This window comes from Eimeria mitis, genomic scaffold (assembly GCF_000499745.2).
Source record: "Eimeria mitis Houghton genomic scaffold, Emh_scaff388, whole genome shotgun sequence".
NCBI classification, from domain to species: Eukaryota; Apicomplexa; class Conoidasida; order Eucoccidiorida; family Eimeriidae; genus Eimeria; species Eimeria mitis.
Genome location: NW_013572214.1, coordinates 624 through 20,805, shown reverse-complemented (window position 1 = coordinate 20,805; position 20,182 = coordinate 624). Strand labels below are relative to the sequence as shown.

At 51.3% G+C, this 20,182-nt stretch overlaps 5 protein-coding genes across 5 annotated transcripts in view; 3 read left to right on the top strand and 2 right to left on the bottom strand.

Moving 5' to 3' along the window:
* Positions 1–214: 214 nt before the first annotated feature.
* Positions 215–2,181, bottom strand: EMH_0010520 (uncharacterized protein; the record flags this gene model as incomplete). The annotated part of the gene is made up of 4 exons (XM_013498978.1): positions 215–848; positions 957–1,111; positions 1,239–1,365; positions 1,517–2,181. The coding sequence occupies 4 exons, from the start codon at positions 2,179–2,181 to the stop codon at positions 215–217; spliced, it is 1,581 nt and encodes a 526-aa protein (XP_013354432.1).
* A 1,010-nt stretch (positions 2,182–3,191) lies between these two features.
* On the top strand, positions 3,192–6,194 carry EMH_0010510 (poly(A)+ RNA export protein, putative; the record flags this gene model as incomplete). The annotated part of the gene is made up of 10 exons (XM_013498977.1): positions 3,192–3,302; positions 3,487–3,657; positions 3,871–3,963; positions 4,105–4,162; positions 4,468–4,544; positions 4,757–5,052; positions 5,207–5,302; positions 5,740–5,818; positions 5,968–6,018; positions 6,144–6,194. The coding sequence occupies 10 exons, from the start codon at positions 3,192–3,194 to the stop codon at positions 6,192–6,194; spliced, it is 1,083 nt and encodes a 360-aa protein (XP_013354431.1).
* Positions 6,195–7,996: 1,802 nt separating this feature from the next.
* On the top strand, positions 7,997–12,699 carry EMH_0010500 (LOC100125172 protein, related; the record flags this gene model as incomplete). Its single annotated transcript, XM_013498976.1, has 12 exons — positions 7,997–8,172; positions 8,451–8,598; positions 10,121–10,208; positions 10,382–10,464; positions 10,604–10,761; positions 10,863–10,924; positions 11,106–11,173; positions 11,276–11,311; positions 11,580–11,738; positions 11,835–11,887; positions 12,334–12,436; positions 12,544–12,699. The coding sequence occupies 12 exons, from the start codon at positions 7,997–7,999 to the stop codon at positions 12,697–12,699; spliced, it is 1,290 nt and encodes a 429-aa protein (XP_013354430.1).
* A 141-nt stretch (positions 12,700–12,840) lies between these two features.
* On the bottom strand, positions 12,841–14,074 carry EMH_0010490 (uncharacterized protein; the record flags this gene model as incomplete). Its single annotated transcript, XM_013498975.1, has 4 exons — positions 12,841–12,959; positions 13,232–13,337; positions 13,521–13,653; positions 13,866–14,074. 4 exons carry the CDS (start codon positions 14,072–14,074, stop codon positions 12,841–12,843), a joined length of 567 nt encoding a protein of 188 aa, XP_013354429.1.
* Positions 14,075–15,409: 1,335 nt separating this feature from the next.
* Positions 15,410–20,182, top strand: part of EMH_0010480 (uncharacterized protein) — a gene marked incomplete at both ends in the record, with an annotated part of 5,393 nt that continues 620 nt past the window's right edge. The window contains 9 exons of the mRNA XM_013498974.1: positions 15,410–15,900; positions 16,008–16,522; positions 16,674–16,788; positions 16,965–17,103; positions 17,376–17,708; positions 18,042–18,195; positions 18,462–18,710; positions 19,023–19,282; positions 19,356–20,056. Of these exons, the coding sequence (XP_013354428.1) occupies positions 15,410–15,900; positions 16,008–16,522; positions 16,674–16,788; positions 16,965–17,103; positions 17,376–17,708; positions 18,042–18,195; positions 18,462–18,710; positions 19,023–19,282; positions 19,356–20,056 (2,957 nt within the window). The remainder of the gene's footprint in view (positions 15,901–16,007; positions 16,523–16,673; positions 16,789–16,964; positions 17,104–17,375; positions 17,709–18,041; positions 18,196–18,461; positions 18,711–19,022; positions 19,283–19,355; positions 20,057–20,182) is intronic.

The following is a 20,182-nucleotide window of genomic DNA, read 5'->3' as shown; positions in this document are numbered from 1 at the left end:
TGCCGCAGCTTCTCCTTCACCACTGCAGCCGCAAAAACAAAATGCACAAGCAGTGGCTGTCCGCAGGCTGCAGATGAGGCAATATCCCTGAACGACTGGCTAGAGCGCATGCGGCAAATGCTTTCCACGAAAATAACGAATAAACAGAAGAAATAGCTGACAATTAGTACGTATACTGATGCAGAGATCAAGAAAATAAGCAGAAGTATGTACTTCATATGAACAGATACTGACCTGCCGCATCTACGGCCTTCGCAAGCTCTTCGGCTGTGTTGAAACGGCTCACATCCAGCTGCTGCGCCTCTTTAGCCACTTTCGCAGCTGCCTCCGCTGCAGCTTGCTCCGCTAGAGCTGCCGCCCGAGCTGCTTCCGCTGCTGCTTCTGCCTGTCTCTGGAGCTCTTTCTCCCGCGCAGCTGAAGCCTTCAGGCGCATCTGCTCCAACTCCTGCATTAGTGCCGCCGCTGCTGGGTCAACTCTAGGACTCTCCGCTGCAGATTTCTTCGTGCTGCCCTCGCAAGCAGGGTTCAACTTGGACCTACTGGTATCTGAAGAGCTTGCAAGGGCACTCTGGCTGCTGGTGGCAGCTGTGCCTCCTTGTGTACGCTTGCTGCTCACACCGGCAGTGGCACTGGCTTCAGATGTGACGCCGCTAGGACTATCAGATGATGAACTTCTGTTGCTGCTGCTGGCACTGTCCTCCTCCACAACACTGCTTACTGAGCCTCCGTCTGTGTCGGACCACTGATCATCTTCGCTGTCGAGCTCAACAGCGTCACGCAGCTGGGAGAACAGTTCCCGGTTCTGTAGCGCCGTAGCGCGACTGCGCTGCTCCTCTTCCATTTTCTTCCTACGGAAACGTCCAGAAGTATAAGCAATGGCATGCCATACGCAAATACTATTCCTACGAGGAGAAGACCCTTCGTGGTACAGTTCGCACGACTATGCATACGCACACCTCCCCTGCCCCTTACCAAGTCGAATTGCCAGGCAGACATACCGCAGTTCCATTTGCTTTTTGACGCCATGGGCAACAACAGATGGCATCTCCGAGACCAGGGACAACTGCTCGGAAATAAATGCGTCATCTAACGCTACAGTTGGCTTGGATTCCTTCACATATACACAAGCCACACAAAAAAAAGCAAACATCCCCGCCAAAAAATCCGGCTGGACAAGGGCGTCAGCAAGAGGCGAGGGCACACAAAAATTTGCCTGTTCTGCCTTTTTGAATACCCACCGGCACCTTTTCTGGCGTGCCTTGAGTCAGCGCGGCTACAAGAGCATCTTCTTTCCTCTTTTTCTCCATCCACTCTTTGATCCGTGTGACCACTTGGGCCTGTCTTATCCTCCTTCCAGTTAGATCTCTACAGCAGATAACAAAAATGAAGAACCGCAGAATGGCCTATGGGACAAACTAGGCTGCAACGCTGCAACGAGGGCTTCAGCAGCACTCATTACAAGCAACAACGCAGACACTTCTTTCGGAGCTCCTGTTGTCGTAACCCTTTCACCCACCTGCATGCATCGATGGAGAAATTCGCCCTTTTCCTCCTCCGCTGTTTCTTCAACAAGGCACCGAAACCACCCTTGCCTCCTGGCAACCTCAGGAGAAGCCAGAGCGAGCACAGTGGAGCACTTGGCAATGTTTCTCCTGCCGTCGACTCGACTGCCGCTGGGGCGGCGAAGCCCCAATCTGTAGCTAACGCAAGCGCTGCTTCATCCCCAACAATTGTCTCTAGTGGCAAGCATGTATGTGGAAAGACCTCCTTCTGCTGCACCAGCAAGCGCAGCTTCGAAGCTGCCTCTGCCGTCTGGAAGCCTGCGCGCGCTGCAGCAAAGGAAAGAAGAAAGTGGCCAGGGATATACAGGCCACATGGAGAACTCTGAATACTAGTGGAGTTGGCAAGCCTCTCAACAGCAGATGCGCCCCTTCTGTCTACGAAAGCCAGCCTCTGCGCCTCAGCGGCCGTGAGCAGAGGAAGATCTTTTAGGGGCACGGAGGCGACAGAAGTTCCCCCCCATGGCAGATTTATAAGTAAGGTGACGTTGCATGGTCTGATGTTGCGCTGAAATTGCGGATGAACGCTGCCTCGGGCTCCAGAAGCCTTCGCTTCCTTGTTGAGGTAACATGCTGCCTTCGTCGGAGCGGCAGTCTGCCGAACTGTCCCAAGGGACACCATGTCTCCTCTACCCTCCCCAGACAAACTCTTGATCGAAAGAGAAACAGAAGAGACAAGGGTCACGGCAACGCCGCCACGTGCAGTGCAGAATGCCTCAGTTGAACCGCGGAGCTGACTGGGATGCTGAGGTTGAGCGTCGTCTGGCAAACCTACAGCACGCTATGAACTGCTGTGAAACTTTGGAAGAAAATGTTGTTCTGGCGGAGAACAGTGGGCTGATAGGCACAATCTTTCACTGCATGTCTTCTTCGAGGGCGCATGCAGGAACGGGCCCCATGTAGTTGGTGGGCATGCACTGTAGCCGGTTATCACTGTGTTGTCTATCTTCGCCTTTCAATTATAAGGTTTCTCATGTTTGCCCTTGCCTTGTCATTAACTGTGCCCGTGCTTTATGCGTTCCACCGTGCAGACACTCGGACGCCGCTGAAAGCCGGCACGAGCGACTCCTCATCCCTAGCCCTCATCAGATATTGAAACCCTCGGCCGTGCACGTACGCAAACGTCTCCATGGAGTGCGGCGTTGGAAAGCCGTTAAGCTGCCCAGGGGTAGCCATCCGGCGGAAGACGGGTTCAGCCCCAGCGCTCTCGTGATTTTGCGGTCCTCCGATTCCCTGCATTTTTTCTAAATGCATATTCAGGGGGACTCACGCTGAGCGCGCAACACGACAAGTGACACCAAGAGTTGATGCTACGGGGGAGGGTGGAAGGAAACGCACGACATCCTTGAGTCTTTCAACTCCTCAGTTCCACCAGGGATCCATGGTATTTATCTTCGGTCTAGCGTCCGAAAGACTCCACGAACGGGAGACAAATAACAGGATATCGCCTGTGTTTCTAGCGGGCTTCGCAAGTGGAAGCGCTCAGCCGCAATTAAGCAGCTCGGTCTCAAACTTGTAAGAGCGGATAGGACGAAAACGAACGGAGTCTAAAGTCGTTGGTGCGAAGCCTTCACCAACTAGGTTACGGAACGCCTTGAATTCGGTCGGTGTCAAACTGCAGAAATCCGGAAAATGGCATTTGGATTCGGTCGTACCACAACGGAATCGGCCAATTACTATTCAAAGCAAAACTCAACGGAACTGCCGAATGGCCCTTCTGACTCGGTGTCTCAGTTAGCCTGGGTACGGCGATTTCCCTTCGCTACCTATCTACAAATGCGTATATCCACCGTATATATGAAATTACCCTAAAAAGCTTCGACGTTTGCGTTCGGTTGGCGGCATGCACGGTGCGGAACTTGCGGCATTCCAGTGTGCATGCTCTTCGATGAGTTTGGATTGAACATTTTTACTGTTTTGTTTTCAGTCTCGAGATGGTCAGGCTCTTGCTTGCGCCTCCTGGGACCGGACATGCCGTGTGTGGCAAATCACAACTCAGCCGGCGGCTTTCGGCACCAACGGTCAAGTCATCTACAAGGGAAATCCGCAGTCTCTCTTCACGGAAACTGCCCCAATTCTCTCTTGCTGCTTCGGCGACGTAAGTGCATCTCCCACGCACAANCTCTCTTCACGGAAACTGCCCCAATTCTCTCTTGCTGCTTCGGCGACGTAAGTGCATCTCCCACGCACAATGTTACTATTATTATTACTAGCTGACCGTGTGGTTGTGATTGCAAGGGCTGCTGCTGTAACTCACACATCCACAACTGTATTCTGATGCGTGCTTGCGTCCACGCTCGGTTCTCTGCAGACTACACAGATGCTGCTTACGGCGGGATGTGACAAACAGGTCAAAGCCTACGACCTCATCAGCGGCCGTACCACGGGCCAAGTCATTGGACAGGTGAATGAACGCCTTGGCTCGCCAATTGCGGCGTAGAAGTTTAAGGTAGATATATTGAAGCAATTAATTCCAGTTGCCAGGCTCCCTTCTCGCTATACTGAGTATGGTGTTGGCACAGTTCAATGTATGTGTATTCTGCAGCACGACGCACCCGTAAACTGTGTCGCGTGGAATCCCATGCACAAATTGGTTATCAGCAGTGAGTTCATACCCTGTAATCATTATTAGTGGGGAGTCACCCTTATCCTTGTCTCTTCCTTCTGAGCTAAAGAATACTCCCTGCACGCGAATGTTGCTGTCTGAGTGGATTTGAATTCGTTCGATTGGCGTTCGTTCGTGCTGTGAGATTAGGCTCCCGAACTGCCTTTGTNTGAGTGGATTTGAATTCGTTCGATTGGCGTTCGTTCGTGCTGTGAGATTAGGCTCCCGAACTGCCTTTGTGCCTTGAAACCTGTGGCAGAGACCCTTTTTCCCGAACTGACTTTATACGTTCGATGCGTGCAGCAAGCTGGGATGGAAGCGTAAAGATGTGGGACGGGAAGCAGCCGAACCCGGTTTGGCAACAAAATGTTGGTGCCAAAGTATGAAATGCACAAAAACACGCATTTGCAGTAGACAGCTCGCATTTTCTGGTCTACCTGGGTATGATTCTGTGTTGCATGTCAGCATAGTTTGCGTCAGTTGCTCAGTTGTTTCACTTTTGATCTCTGCAGGAATACAGAACTCAATACAACATTCGATGCCTGTTTCAATGGTGGATGCGAGGTGGCTGGTTGTCCTTTGCTGCGTGCAGATCTGCAAGGCAGCTTTCCACGACTGTTTCTTAGGAATCTGCGATACCTTCCACGACTGCGTAGTCCTGAATGTTCCCCTTTTACTGCAACAGGGACAGACGGCCTTTGCTGTAAACACCCCGAGTGCCGCGGCCGCGGCCTCGATACCCGTTATTACGAAAATAGGGTCTCAGTACCAGAAAATGCAGACGCGTTCTATGGCGTTTTTTCCCGACGACGCTTCACAGTCTCCAGGGGTCGCAATTGGCAGTGTAGAAGGGCGATGCAGCATGTTGTACATAAAAGAAGCTCATAGGTGAGATACGAACTGCCACGCGTCATATGCCTTACTTTCGGCAACGGGATTTGTTCAGTTGGCAGGGTTTCAGAAATGAGGGCAGAAGGGAAAAGCAGTGGGGTTTTCAGTGAGTTAGTCGCATCAGCTTGTTACACCTGTGCATCTCTTGCAGAAATATGGACTTCAGCTACCGGTGTCACCGGCAAGATGTTCCGCAGCAGCAGCTGCAGATATACTCCGTAAATGCAATTTCGTTCAGCAAGCTGAAGTCATTTAGCACTGGCGTACGTCATTCGAAAGCTGCTGCGTTGGTGCTCGGGCGGAGAGCATAACATCGGCTNCATTTAGCACTGGCGTACGTCATTCGAAAGCTGCTGCGTTGGTGCTCGGGCGGAGAGCATAACATCGGCTCTCAGCACAACTCCGCGAGTAGGGCGAGGGTTTGGATGCGTTAAAGGCGGGGAGTTGCTCACAACTGGATATCAAATTGTTGGGTGAATTACTTGATTTCAGGGGTCTGATGGAGTTATTGTTTGCTGGGACAAAGAATCGAGACAAAAGTGTGTCTTGCCACCGTTAACCCAACGTTCTTAGCAACCGCAACTCGCAGATAGTTAAGTGCCTTTCTCTGCACTACGTCCTCCATGTTGCATTTTTCGCATAGTTATGGGTGACAGTCTCGTTCTGACTTATTGTGGGTGCCAGACTGAAGACCTTCGAACCTGCGGGTGCACCAATTGCTGATTTGAAGTATGACCCAACATCCACAGCGTTGGCATACGCAGTATCCTACGATTGGAACAAGGCAAGTCCCGCGAAATCTTTATTTGAAAGACACCGCTGCGCTCCTACAGGCCCTCCTGTCCTATAGTCCGTGTAGCGGAGTAGGCTGCATAATCGGTGCAGCTTTTTGCATTGTGTGTTTGTTTCCAGGGCCCCGACCAGCAGGAGCTGGCCAAGGGGCACCACATTTATATTCATGCGGTGAGGACTCGCACTTGCTTTGTTTTGCCAGTTTACCCTACCCAAACATTGAAACACATCTTACGCATTGCCTGCTCAGCGCGCAGCAGGGCAGCCTTCAGCATTTGCGCTTTTTGCGTTCGTAGATGAAGGAGGAAGATATCCGCCCTCGGCCAAAGAATACCCAGCGCCGCTGAACTACGGATTTTGTGGATTGCCGCCTTCTCTCTGGGTTCGAGCGCTCGTCCAGCCTAATTAGCTGTCTTTAGTATTTAGTGCAGCCAAGTGGACCTCTAACCAACACATGAGCTCATTGACATCCTGCATGAAAGCATGCGGGAAGCCTTGGTGGCTTGTGTTTCTGGCTTTACACATAACAGAACAGTTTTCACTGGTGTCCGTTCGTGGTGCGGATACTACGTGATGGACGAGCTAGTGAACCTTGTCTTTGTCACAGTTTAATAGCAACGAATTTTCTTTTTGTCACGTTTAAATAAACACAATGAGGGAGAACTAGGATGTCTACTGTGTGCTACTGGCATGTAGGCTTAGACGGTGTAGCGCCTGCGCCCTTGAACCCTTCGATCGTTCCCACGGAATCAGCATAATGCCTAGAGCTGGTATATTGGTATAAATTGTTGCAGTTTGGCCGGCAGCAGAGGCTGTCGCAAATTCTGGCTTAGGCATCCGGGCTGCAACAACCGTGCGTATGACTACGCCAACACGACGTTGAATTTCATACCCCAATTGGTTACGCCTTCATTGGGGCTCGAACCAGCAGGGTGTAACGGTGTTACACTTCCTTGGGCAACACCAACTGGATGCTCGGTGCTTGCCACTGACCTACACCCAGGGACCAAGATTCTAACTAGAAGAAGAAGCTTTGAATTGTTGCGAACTTGAGCATTGTATGTTGCACTGGAGAATAGCAGTGCAAGCTGCCGCACCTCTTGATTGACAAACTGTCCAAGATGGCTGTCTTTCTGCTCGTGTTGATACAAACAAAGACCATAGCTCTCAAAACTGTCAAATGTAATATACTGTGCCGTTCAATGCACCACAGGTAGCACGGCACCGCTCCCTCGACTGGGACTTGCGAGAAACCTAGCAAAGTTGCCATTCCGTCTACCCTCATCGAGACTCACACACGCGGGCACGAATATACGGCATCGCGTAAGCGCTCAGAGGCTATTAGTTTGCCAGGATGATGCTTTACTTGCGTTGTACTTGAAGTGGTTATACACTGCAGACGATCTAATTAACGGGGAGAAGATGAGCAACGGTACCAGCCTGGTGGGCAGACTCGTGCACATTGAGGCCGGTTGGATATGGAATTTCCCTCGGGTGACCTAATTTAATTTTTGCTATTCTTTTGGTTTTTAGTACAAACTTTAATAAATTTGGTTCTGCGCAAAGTCCATTGTAGTATTGTGCTGCAGTCGAACAACCACCGATGGGCACTACGAGCTCTGTGCTCTCTGCTCAGGCAGCGAACAGTCCCTGGGATCCTCCAGAACACGTTCTGTTCTTGATGGCGCCTTGAAATGCAATTCATTCGTCCACTCACAAATTCTTTATTTCCTGCATATGCCAGGTGTTCATTTGCAGGCGTTGTTACGGCGCAGTGGTGTCGATGTCTGTCTGGTTACTGAAGACGCATGCAGATGAAATTCGCCGACTCTGCAGTGTGCAGGGGCTGAACCTGCTCAGGGAAGTACTCAAAACGAAATCCATCTGTACCTTCTCTTGGGGGAAAGGAAAATTGTTGGATCAACGGATTCAAGTTGGTGATCTGGCAGCTCACGCCGAGGCAAGGGCCCTTCCCTCTTCATTGCGGAACACTCGAAATATTTGCTGGGCCAAAAGTGCTGAGTTATCCGTAAACCCAAACAGAGAACCTCAACATTGCGTGTCTTTCCTTTATGAACGTTTCCGAGGGCTGTCGGCGTCACATACCCCTTCAACACCACGTGCTGTGAACAGAGTGTCTCATCCTACAATGCTACCGTCTGATACCCCACCCACAGGAAATGTGCATTCAGATGCACCTACTACAGGGACTTCGTCTTCTGGAGAATGGGATCCTCTAGTGCAGTACGTGGTGGTTCGCCGAGACTTGGCGTCTGAGTTGCAGTGGCCTCTGGGGGCAGTAGTGGCGCAGGCATGTCATGCTGCGTGAGTTTCACTTTTGGGAAGAATACCAAAACAGAGAAGCGCTTAGCTGTTTCGATCTAACCGCCTGAAATGAGTACAGAACATATCAAAAGGGCTGCCTACTGCGACTGCCCAAGGAGAAAACACAGTTATCTACTGGATCACAACTACGTACTGGGTAGTGTTCGTTTCCTTATAACTATGCTCTCCGTGAATCAGATCTCAGATGTGACTCTTGAGCTAGAAGGGCTTTACCCATCGTTCTTCTGCTGTGCATGCGTGTTTCTTCTTCTTTGCAGGGTGGATGCACTGGGGCTGGCAATGGAACAGAGTAGAGAGGAAGCGAGGAGGTATTTGGCAGAAGGCAGTGGCATGAGGACTGTAGTTCTGCAGGTCTCAGATGAGGGCGAGTTGCTGAAACTACGGGAGAAGCTTGTGCAAAAACAAGTCGGCCACAAGTTGTGGCAAGAGGAGCCGGAGATGATCCCCACCGCACTGGCCTCTATACCGATAAGGAAAAGTGCCGGCAGGGTTTTCAAAGGACTCAAACTTCTGTCGTAGCGTAGTTGTGGAACGAACAGTTTAATACATACCTTTCAGCAAGCAGGGCCGTCGGTAGAACACCCCAGTCGAGACCGACAGAGTAACCTACGTCGGGCTTAGTTAGTGATGATACATTCTTACGTGACCTACAGCTACAATCTCGTCGTCCCTTCAGGATGCAGCTACCCTTTGAGACGTTGCTGCTGCTCTAGAGAAGGACGGTCCAGCTGTAGCATTTTAGTGGATTTTATGACATGTAACGTTCAGGGAATATTCCTTTCTTTCACTTCCCAAATAAGGTCACTATAAATGCTTCCCAAAAGGCTTCATAGTGTCCAAGCGCCAACCGGAGCGCATGCGCTCTGCATGGGTATGTGGACAGTACTAGCTGATTGGGGAGTGCCATCTGAAAGGAGAAATACCTTCCGAGGCAAATTCAAAGAATATATATTGCTTTATGGACAAACTTACACTTCTCATTACCTGGACATATGTTCAGTGGGGTCCACTCGAGGTTTCGATGTACTGTCCGTGAGGTAGCGTCGGAACCACACACAAATGCGGGGGAAACAATTTAAATGAACTGGAATTAAACTTTATCAATACTGTGAAATCGAAGCTTCCTGAGGCAAGTATAGAACAGCTGCTCTGGGCCCGTTGCATGTGGACTGGGTCGGCGGCGCGTTCGATTGGCGGAGACGATACGGNGAACAGCTGCTCTGGGCCCGTTGCATGTGGACTGGGTCGGCGGCGCGTTCGATTGGCGGAGACGATACGGTACCGCCGTTATGTTTGCTCAGGAGCTAACCTGTTTAGAGTTTTCCTTTTATAACAGATGATAAATTATTCAGCCCACAGAGTTTTGGCAAAGACCACTCCTGTGCTGTCCCCTAGGTGGTCACTAAGGCAGAGGGGCCCCCGTCGGCGATTGCTCAGTGTAAAAACATTCCCTATTTCAACGAAAGAGGCGCCTTCTGAATGCCCTACCGAATCTGGACCAAACGTTGTAAATCCGGCGGTTGCGAGTGCAGCTGCAGCTGAAGTCCATCCGGTCACGGGCGTCGGGTTGCCCTCTGAGACGGATGAAGCGTATTCCTGGAGCACGAACAATTCATCTAGGGGTTGCTCTTCTTCCACCGAAGGGGTAATGGGCCACTTGCCAAGAGTTTCACAATGGAGCTTATGCTGCAAGAAGTGCCTCAGACCCTGGCCGCTTGCTGGGGGCCAGACGCTTCCACAGCAACTGATCCATGCGCGGTTTTTTTCCATTATGGAGCGATACAACAGAGTGGGCAGATCCGAAAAATTAGCAGTGAACGGTTAAAGCGGTAGAGTGGCTTAGAAGTAGATACGAACGTGCCGTCCTTGCACTGATCCTAAGCGGGGGGCCAATCAGTTTTTATAGAATGGTTCTCCTTGCGCTCAGGCTAGAAATGAGCTCAGTTTGGGCTCTCTTTTACCAGAAACGCCCCCAGATGTGGGCGGAGAAGAACCGGCGCCCTTGTATGATCCGGGTATGCTGGCTACGTGCAGTGAACTCCAAATCAGTGCTGTATTGTACCTGTTTCCCAGGCGCTTGTAGACCTCCACCGTTCAGTCCTGGGGTTTTCTCCCCAAGCCTTTACATCTGTATAAATACTACGTAGTCCATGGTTCTATCTGCGCTGTTGTTCTGGTGGACGCGCAGCCAAACCTGCAACACCGCCTCAGCCGCCTCCAACCCGCCCGTCGTTCCATCGGCCTGTTGCGAGAGATCCCGTTCCAGCTGAGGTGTGATATGCATCTCAGAACCTCAGCAACAGGACGTGCCTAGCAAGCCCATGTCTTGTCACTTCGCCAGTCTTCCCTCTGCAAAGCTTCCCACGGAATATTGCATGTGCAAACACAACTTTGGAGGCTCTGCTTGCAGGCACAGTTTGCCACGTGGAAACCTCCCCTTCAACCGGCGCACCCCAGGTCGCTTACTGTAGCTCTAATTGGCCCACCAAATGCAGGGAAAAGTTCTTTGCTGAATGCATTCCTTGGAGTTACGGTTTCGGCCGTATCCAATAAGGTGAACACGACAAGGTAAACGCCGCCTTTTTATCAGATAACATATACACTGCTTAGTGAATCCGGAGACGCACGGATTTCTGGACGCATGTGTCTGCCATTTTGGATGCCAACAGGACAGACTTCCGTGGAATGGTGACAAAGGGGAACTGCCAACTAGTGTTCGTCGATGCACCAGGTATGGTCCTTAGTGGGTGCGGTGGGAAGTGCGGTGGCACACACAACAAAATAAGCAGTGCTGGAGACTGGTGATTGGTCTTGAAATTTTGGCGCTGCTGTGAACATGCTCTCGCTTCCCATAGTTGAGACTGTGAACCATAAGTCGTTCTTCTGGTTGGGTGCTGGAATGATCAACGCAGGCATTATCGAGTCACACCCGAAAAGGACTTTCTGCAAGGAGCTCGTTAACGCAGCATGGAGGGGTTATGTAAGAAAGGCATTCAACAGTCTTGCTAGTATCCACTCCCCGGCTGGCATGTGCCTGCACTGCGCGAACTAATGTGTTACTTCTTGATGTTGCTTCACTCAGGAAGATGCAGACTTGGGGATTCTGGTCATTGATACTGTCAAAAGGCCCACACAGCAAATTTTTAATGTTGTTCGTTCAATCGCGCCGAAGCCATGTCTGTCCAGACTTGGATTCCATCACTTAGGCAAGTGTCTGCACCACTGTGCCGGATGCAAGTGGTGTCCTTGGTCCTATCCGGTGGTTAGGGTGACGAGCTAGGCTCTCGACAAGGTGCCTCCGACTGCTTGTGTTTAAACAGATTCGGTGAAAATTGTCTTCGTTTTCAGGGACCTCCAACATGCCAAACTGCTCAAGTTCCTCGCAGGAAGCCCTGACAGGTGGCATAGTCTGCCCGCCATCCTTGGGTGAAATGTGGAAAGCTGGAATTCCAGGGACAGTGCGGCATCGCTTGGCGAAAACTCATACAGATGGCGAAGAAGATGGAAACTCGCTGACGATCCCAATACTTCTGTGCCTCAATAAGGTACAATTTTGAGATTTCACGAACACAATATTTCCGGGAATCAGGACTGCACGAAATAATTGTGCCTGGACATATCCTGTTCTGTGCAACTTGCAGATCGACTTGGCATCTCATCCGAAGTGGATTCGCGCTCGTGAAAAAGAGTTTCAGTGAGTGCCGAGGCCTAGCAAAGGCGTCGAACCGGACGAATGCCATTAAGTCTGGAACAGCATGGCGTGTGTTGTACAGGTCGCATGGACTGTTTCAGCGCGTGTTCCATGTTTCGGCAAAACATCGAAGAGGAACAGATTCACTTTTGGATTATTTGATAAGCGAAGCTGTCCCGCGACCATGGTCGTTTCCTCCAGATATGGTATGCCAACTTCACGTTCCATGGGTAGTTCCGGTGGTTGTACCACATTTTTGCAGTAAGGGCTGAGAACTGACTGCGCTTCTTTGTTGTGCGTGAATTGCAGCGGACAAGCCTCTCGAAAGTGCAACAGATCGAGGAACTCATTAGGTGAATACCGATTGATGCCAAACGCTTCCCTGCTGCAGGAGTATATGCTACACCAACTTCATCTAGTGCTTCATGCTCCGTTTTTTGACTGATCAGGACATATTTATTCTGCTGGTTTAACAAAGACGTCCCATATCGTATTACTCAGCAAACAGTGGGCTGGTCGTATCAAGAAGACGGCTCAATCGTTATTGAGCAAGTAAGGCGTCGGAGTGCAAATGCTTGTCAAGAGGGAGTAATGTTGGCGTAGAAGACTTCACAAGACGTGCACTAGATTGTTTGTGCTGTGATGATGGATTGACGCAGGAGCTGCTAGTCAGGACTGCGCAAGTTGCGAAGATGATTTGTGGCGTTAGAGGTCGCATACTTCTGCAGATGCGGAAGAATGTCACATATAGGCTAGAACAGTTATGGGGGTGCAGGGTTCACCTGAACATATTTGTCAAAGTTTCTGGTGACTGACTACGCTCGCTAGTGCGTGGTTGCTAAACAGGCTTTTTTCTTAGCTGAATGCATTTCAGCGCTGTCATGCCCCAGGGAAACGTTTTATTATTTGAAAACCAGGGCGCCAAACCCGCAAAGGGCTTTTTGCCCGCCGGAGAGTTACTGTTCGACGGTGTAGCTCTTCAGCATGAATGTGTTCAGCGAATAGTATATTCCAAGGACAGAAGCCAGGTAGACTCCGCCCAGCGTGAGGAGGATGGTAGCACTCCAGCTCAGGCCTGTGATTCCAGTCAAATATATGGCTATGCGAAATACGGCAACTTCTACTGCAAAATCGTACCTGTGGGGGCGCGGGGTAGGTGACGATTCACAAGCTCTACGCCTGTAGCAACAGCTGCAGCTGGAGAACCAGTCGACAGGAACACATGGTTCATTGAGCGCTGGATGTGTGTCTTGAACATTGAGTTTGAGACGCGGGCATCGACGTTTTCTGGTAGATGGCACACATATGTTTAGTGTGCGTTTCGACCACAGTGTAATTTAGTCTTACCACGGGTGGCAAGACTGACGGTCTTGAGGTTCTTGACAAATGCCAAAACTATGCCATCGTGACAGCCCTTGTTGCCCACACCCCAGCGTCTGACAAAGATATGCGTCTGCAAGAATGCCTTCACTCCAAAGGAAGATTTTAGCAGTACCTCAGTAGTGATTCGGCGAAGCGGTCAGTTGCTTCTTGTGGTGTCTCATTAGCATTCACCACAATATCTGAGGCGACGGCAACCGCAGTCTGCATTCCAATGTGTCGAATTGAATGAAGCTTCGGATATAATAGTCCTAACCTGGTAGTAGTTGTCGGCGTCATTGCACTTGCTCTGGGCAGTATCACGGAGCTTGAGGAGACGTGTCTCAACGAATGCTTGCTCTTCTGGTGAGAGTAAGTGGTCGGGGTCGCAAACCCAGGAGTGTGAGAGGCTGCAGTGCAACGTTCCATTAGTTAGTTCGTGAAGGTAACTTTCTAGCAAACAGAATTCGCTTTACCTAGAGAATGCAACACATTTCTCAGGCTGCTCGAACGGGCTGGGGAATGATGTGTCTGTGTGCATGGCCACATCAAATGTCTCGTCCAAATGCCTGTTCAAATTCATGATTGTGGTCCGAGGAGAATACTGAAAACCAAGTCTTACGCTCGCTGGGCCTTCCGCAGCGGAGGTCTTCCAGTTGCTGGCCACCATACTTCAGAGCTCGACTCCTCGAATGCAGGTGCGCTCGCTACAAAGTTCTTATTGAAGCGGAATGGTTGCCCCATTTGGGTATATCCATCCGCAATGGCCTTTGCGGAAACGCGCGAGACCTGGGCGCCAGAGATGGCGACGAGAAACAGCGACTTCCACATTTTGACAGGGATCGTTTTTAAGAAGATGTGGAAAAACGAAGGACGAAACTCTGAAAGTAATGGCGCGGATTCGGAGCGCTGATCCCACCGATGATCTCGGGTGAACGTACACCCGAGGGCAAGATCCGCGTTCAGTGTTCAACACTTTTTTTTTCTGTACTGCACGCTCGGGGAACCCATGGTTTTCTGTTAAGCGCGAGCATTTTGGATTGTTTGTGCGCATTCCGATTAGTCCTTCTGCTCGTTCAACCCCGTGCAATTGCTCTCATTGCCATGCAGCTCCACTGTGGCACGAATTCAACTGATACGCAGAGACCACACAATAGTGTAGCGAAAACAAATCACATTTCGATTTTCACATGTTGTTAAAAGGCCAAGGTGACGCTGTCATCGCGTATTGGTTCAGTGGCTCCCGCCTGTGGGATGTGACCGGATCGTAGTCCTGAGCATTCAAGAGCGAAACTGTTCAGGCCTGCTGAACGACACGTTCCAAGTGGTCCCATTCATTTTCTCAATTACCTTCAGCTATAGTTGATGAGTCTTCATAGGTGAATAGTTCTGTTTACGCCGGCAGAGAGGCTTTCACCCGAGTCTGGAGCTGCCGACCGCTGCTCGTGCAGTGAGCACAGTTGCAGCAGTTTGGCAGGACAATCTTTGTCTGTCTTCCTCCCAAAAACTTGGCCATTTAACCGTATAATACGTCCAAACAGAAGTAATTAAGCGAGTTTTCAGCGGTGTTTAGGTAAACAGTGGGCGCTTTCCAATGCGGCTCGGATGATGTTTTTTCGCTCCTTGGTATTGAGTTCAACATCGTCTCAAACCCGTCTCCAGTCCGAAGCGGAGATATATAGTTTGAGTTTTCATAAGGCTTGTTCCAACTTTCGGGAACGAGAAGAAGGCCGTATTCGTGCAGGGAGACCCAGCCGGCGCTCTGTGGCACTCCACCGGAAGCGGGTTCATTTGGCAATGATATGGCTTAACCAGCATCTTCACACCTCCAAAGGGCTTCAATCCTCTTGTAGAATACACAATGGAGGGTGTCAACCAGGGATTTCTTGCGGTGGAGGATGAACAAGCCTCTAACGGCTCGACCGGGGACACATCTTCTACATGCGCATTAGATGCGACTTCGCAAGGATGTGTAAAGTCCTCTGACGGGGAGACTGCTGCCTGGGTGGACGAATTTCGGGATGAAGCTTGTAGGGTTGTCCAATATTCCAATACCTCGGCGATTCCCCGCGTAAGTTAGCACCTTCCGCTGGTGTTAGTTTAGATTGTTGATACTGAGTAGGCTGAAGTGTTCAACGAATTGGAGTATTCAGTGGTTTCCTTGTGATGTTTTCCGGCTTCCTATCTGCTCAGCCGATTCGCGCAGCCTTCAACGTGTGCGTGGTCAAGAGTGGGCTTAGCAGGGCCATCCCGGATGCCATTACGACCAGTAGAAAGACCCACGTCGATAGATTTCACGCAGTCGTTAGCTCCTCTGCGAGGCAAGATATATCTTTAGGCAACAATGAAGCAGAAAAGACAGACCGTGAAGGCCAATTCTTTTCTTCTATTGTTGCGAATGACGCGAATTCATGGGGGGCCGAAGCACCGATCAACTTTGGACACGGACGCTCCCTGCAGCAGTTGGCTGCACCCGTCCCCGACTCAGCTCCTTCATTTGAGACGAATATGCCGTCATCACTTCAGTTGAGCGTTTCCTACTTCGAGACGATGCCTTACAGCCTCCTGCCTTTTTTTGCTGGTCTTGGGATATTGGTGCTCTTGGTGCCGTTGTTCTTGTTGCTGTTTTGCCTTCGCAACTGCAGCTGCTCAAAGAGGTAAATGGAGCATCGTGTTTCTTTGTGATTTGAATTGCGTTCTTGTGTGTTGTTCCACGTACTGAATACTCAGTTTTGCGGTATGTGAGTCACGCATTACGTCTCAGACTATGCAGTTGTTTCTGCTGCCTTCGTATCTTCTTCAAGTCGACGAAACGATATGCGGTTGTTGCGGAGAGATGGCAGTCCAACGGCAGCAGCACAGCCGCTTCAGATTCCCACTATCGGGGCAGTGTTCGAAAGTTGGTGCCGCGGAGTTCTTGCGTAGGCATGCGGTACCTCGTCTTGATTCTGGCATTCTGTACAGTAGCTGCTGCGCTGGCAGTGGGGATGTACCTAGTGGTCGATATGCGCGCGCAGCTGTCGCAGCTGGCCTGTTCAGCAGGCCAGGCGGCCTCTACTATCATAAACGGTCAAACGTTTGCGAATCCCTCCGCCTCCTCTCCCCCTGATTTGGGTGTTTTGTCTTCTCCGTCGCCTTTCGTTTCCCCCACTCTCTTCAACTCCGCATCGCCATCTGCACCCGCAGTAGCCAACCGCCCGTCACCCTTCTCTCCTTTGTTGCAGCCCGCGGCAGTAGCTGATCGCACAGCGGACCGATTTCCTTATTTGGGAGAAGCAAGTGAGTGTATTGCAGCCCTTCATGTTGATGTCTTTGAGTTTAATAACCATCATTTCAGCTGTTATTCTGGTTGGAGGCGGTAAGCTTCCTCAGGACGTACGACTCCGTTTCAGATGTGGGCAGTAGCCACTGGGTGCTGATCTGTTTACAGTTGGCGCGGGCCAGGCTTTCCCCAGGTTGCTGCAGGAAGACGATGCGGATTTAAGCGAAGAAGCAACGGCCCCCAAGAGGACCGGCTTCATCGGAGCTGTCCCGGCCTTGGCTTAGTAAGTCAGGAATACTGCATGTGACTCGTCAAGCAGGTCTATGAAACACAGAGGGCATACTGTATATGTGTTCTGTTATGCTCGTAAAGAACTAAACTAACTAACTTTCTTAACCGCAGCCGCAGGAGGATGCTTGAAACATGTGCTTGGGTGTTTCGGCGCTGCCTGGCCTGCAGCTTCGAAAACCTCTTCATGGCGTTGGACCCCAACGGCGAGGCTTCGCTTTCAAAACAACTCCGTATGGCGACAAAAGTGGCTGCACGGATCAACGAGACTGTCGCTGAGATGAAGATAAATCTCCAGGCACTGAAGAAGGTGAGCGCAACGAACTGCAACTTGCTTCCTTCTCTTCTTTCTGCGGGTCCCAGGACCTCCCCTCAGCCAGCATGCAGCATAAGAGTATTCAATTTGCTGTTAGAGCAGCAAACGAAGTACTTGCTGTTCAAAAAGCAACAGAAAGTTTTTTTTTTTTCTTATTGATTTTTGGGCAGCACCTGCCGTACTGTTTCCTTCTCTTGCGTTTGGTAGTGTGTCGGCTGCTGAGGGTTTCTGATGGTTTGTTTGCGCTGGTTGTTGTTGGCTGTCAGACGCTGCGTCGACGGGGCAACAGCGGCATGGCAGCGTCTGGAGGATCTGCGGAGAACGAGGAGCTGACGTTTCATATCGCCCCAGTGTCTGTTGCAGCTCCTTCTCTGCTGAGTTCGTTCGATACGGCTGTTCATCTGCTGCCCTCCACCTTTTTCGCTATCGCCGAAGCATCTGAACAGCTCGCTGCAGAAATCGAAACGTCTGTGCGGCAGGCAGACGGCCTGGCGGCTGTGCGGGACCTGCAAACGGCTAAGGAGGCCCTCAGCCAGACTCTCAGATCCGCCCACCCAGCCGTAGATAAAATACCCAAACTCAGCACTCCTCTCTTCTGGGTGAGGAGGACTGTGTTGCTGCTGCTNCAGCCGTAGATAAAATACCCAAACTCAGCACTCCTCTCTTCTGGGTGAGGAGGACTGTGTTGCTGCTGCTCTTGTCGCTGCTGCTGCAGCTGGTTCTGCTTGCCGTGTGTTTCCTGCTGCTGTTCTTGCTGCTGTCGGAGCTGTTCTGTCTCGTTCGCCACTGTAGGAGCATCCGAGTCACCGGTAACCGCACGCTGAGGCTTCGGATAGAGAGGGAATGTTCAGGTACCAGCTGTGAAGACGGCAGGGACGGAGGAGAATATATCCTTTGGGGCCTGTGCGGGGTGCTGCTGAGGTGTTCCTCAGGTTTCCATAGTGACATTCAGTCTGATGGGCGTGTTGGTGCTGCTGGCATCCTTGTACTTGTGCTGCTTGTGCTGCTGCAATCGCGAGGCGCTGGTAGACCGCAAGGCCACCAGCTGCAGCTGTTCGTTCTTGCTGCTGCTCGTCGCTGCAGCAGGTGGGGGTCTTTCTCCCTAGCCTAGCTGCCTTTTTCTTTCTCGCTATTTTCAACTGTATAAAAACGAAAAAACAGAAATAAAAGGGAGTATTGCACTTGATGCGATAAAAGTGTACCGAGAGACCTGGCTTCTTGTTGGACTTGTTTCGGTGGTGTTTCGCGTTTCTTGTATGCCGCTAGTTTCCTCTAATCCTGCTTCTGCTGCTGCTGCTGCTGCTGCTGCTGATACTGGTGCTGTTTCACTGTTATTTGCTTTTTTTCTGCAGCTCTCCTGGCGAGCGGTGGGTTGCTGGTTGGGTCTACGATGCTGACGGACGGGTGCCTGTACACTGAAGCCTTCCTCAAGGACGAGAAGGACGTGCAGCAGCTGCTGCAGTACTTCTGGGGTATGGGCTCAGGGGGCGCTCCTCTAAAGGGTCCAATGCAGGCCCCCAGCAGCGCTGCAGCCAAAGTGCTTGCAGCCTGTCTGCTGCCGAACAAGGAGAGGGACTTGGTGCGGGTGTTCAACATAGATGGTGAGAAGAAAGGGGCAGTAGTTTGCTGCTGCTGCATTAAAAATACATGTATGTGTACGTATGTATATTGTAGGTGTATGTGTGNGCAGTAGTTTGCTGCTGCTGCATTAAAAATACATGTATGTGTACGTATGTATATTGTAGGTGTATGTGTGTATGTACACCTGCATCTCACTTGGTGGGCCTGGATGCGCATCAATGCCTTTGCTGTCTCTAAGCTGAACACAGGCTGCTGCGAGCTGCATAGAAAGCGGCTTGTGGCTGCATGCAGCGTTGCATGCGGCGTTGCATGCGGCACTGCATGTGTTGCAGAGCTGGTGAAGGCGGGGGCTAAGATGAGAGAGGCGGGGAGAGCTGCAGTGGAAAAGGAGGCCTTGGCGGCTCGTCTGGTGTCTCTACAGCTGCAAGACGCAGCAGCAGAGCTGCAGGTGCTGCGGGATACATACTGGCTGCTGCTGATAGACCCAGTGACGTTGGAACAGGAGGTCAGACCCCAACCTAGAATCACAGCAGCAGCAACAACAGCACCAACAGCAGCAGCAGCAGCAGCAGCAGCAGCAGCAATACCAACAGTAAGAGTAACAGCAGCAGCAGAAGCAGTTTCAATTGCTGTATTTATCTTTATGGGTTGACGTGCTGCTGCAGGGTCTGGATGAGAGACTGGACACATACAAAGAAGTTCTCTGCAGCGGCGTGCAAGACAAACAGCGCGAGTTGCGAGCCAGCTATCTGGGCCTGTTCCCTGCAGCAGCAGCAAAAGCAGCAGCAGCAGCAGCAGCAGCAGCAGCAGAGGCAAAAGCACCAACCCCACAGGGGGAGAAAGAACAGCTCCTGCTGAACAGACAAAATATGTTCTCGCTGCTGCAGCAGCATGAGCTGCAGCCCTCTGATGAGTTAGCTGCGCTGCTGCAGCAGCTGAGCGCCGACCCGCTAGCAGCAGACCGTCTCTCTGCTTCTTTTCAGGAGGCAATCCGCGAGATGGAAGACAGCAGCAGCAGCAGCAGCAGCAGCAACAGCAGCAGCAGCAGCAGCAGCAACAGGAGGGAGAGAGTGATGAAACCTATGATAGAAGGAGTTGTGGGGGAGCTGATGCGGCTCGCTGCAGACAAAACCGAAGCAGAGAAAACTCAGCTGCTGCATGCGGTGGTGCGGCTTGCAGGCCAGGCGCATGCAGAGGTGCAAGCTGCAAGAGAAGCAAACAGCAGCAGCAGCAGCAGCAGCAGCAGCAGCAGGGCAGCAGCGGTGAAGCAACGGAGGCAGCAGAAGCAGCAGCGCTCGATGCTGCTACAACTGCTGCAGGAGAAATGCATGCATGCAGGCCAAACGAAAGCAGACAGACTCGTGGTGTACGGACTGGAGGATGTAGAGGAGATGGTGGCCCCCTTTCTTCTCTCTTCTCTCCGCAGCACCAGCAGCAGCAGCAGCAGCAGCAGCAGCAGCAGCAGCAGCAGCAGCAGCAGCAGCAGCAGCAG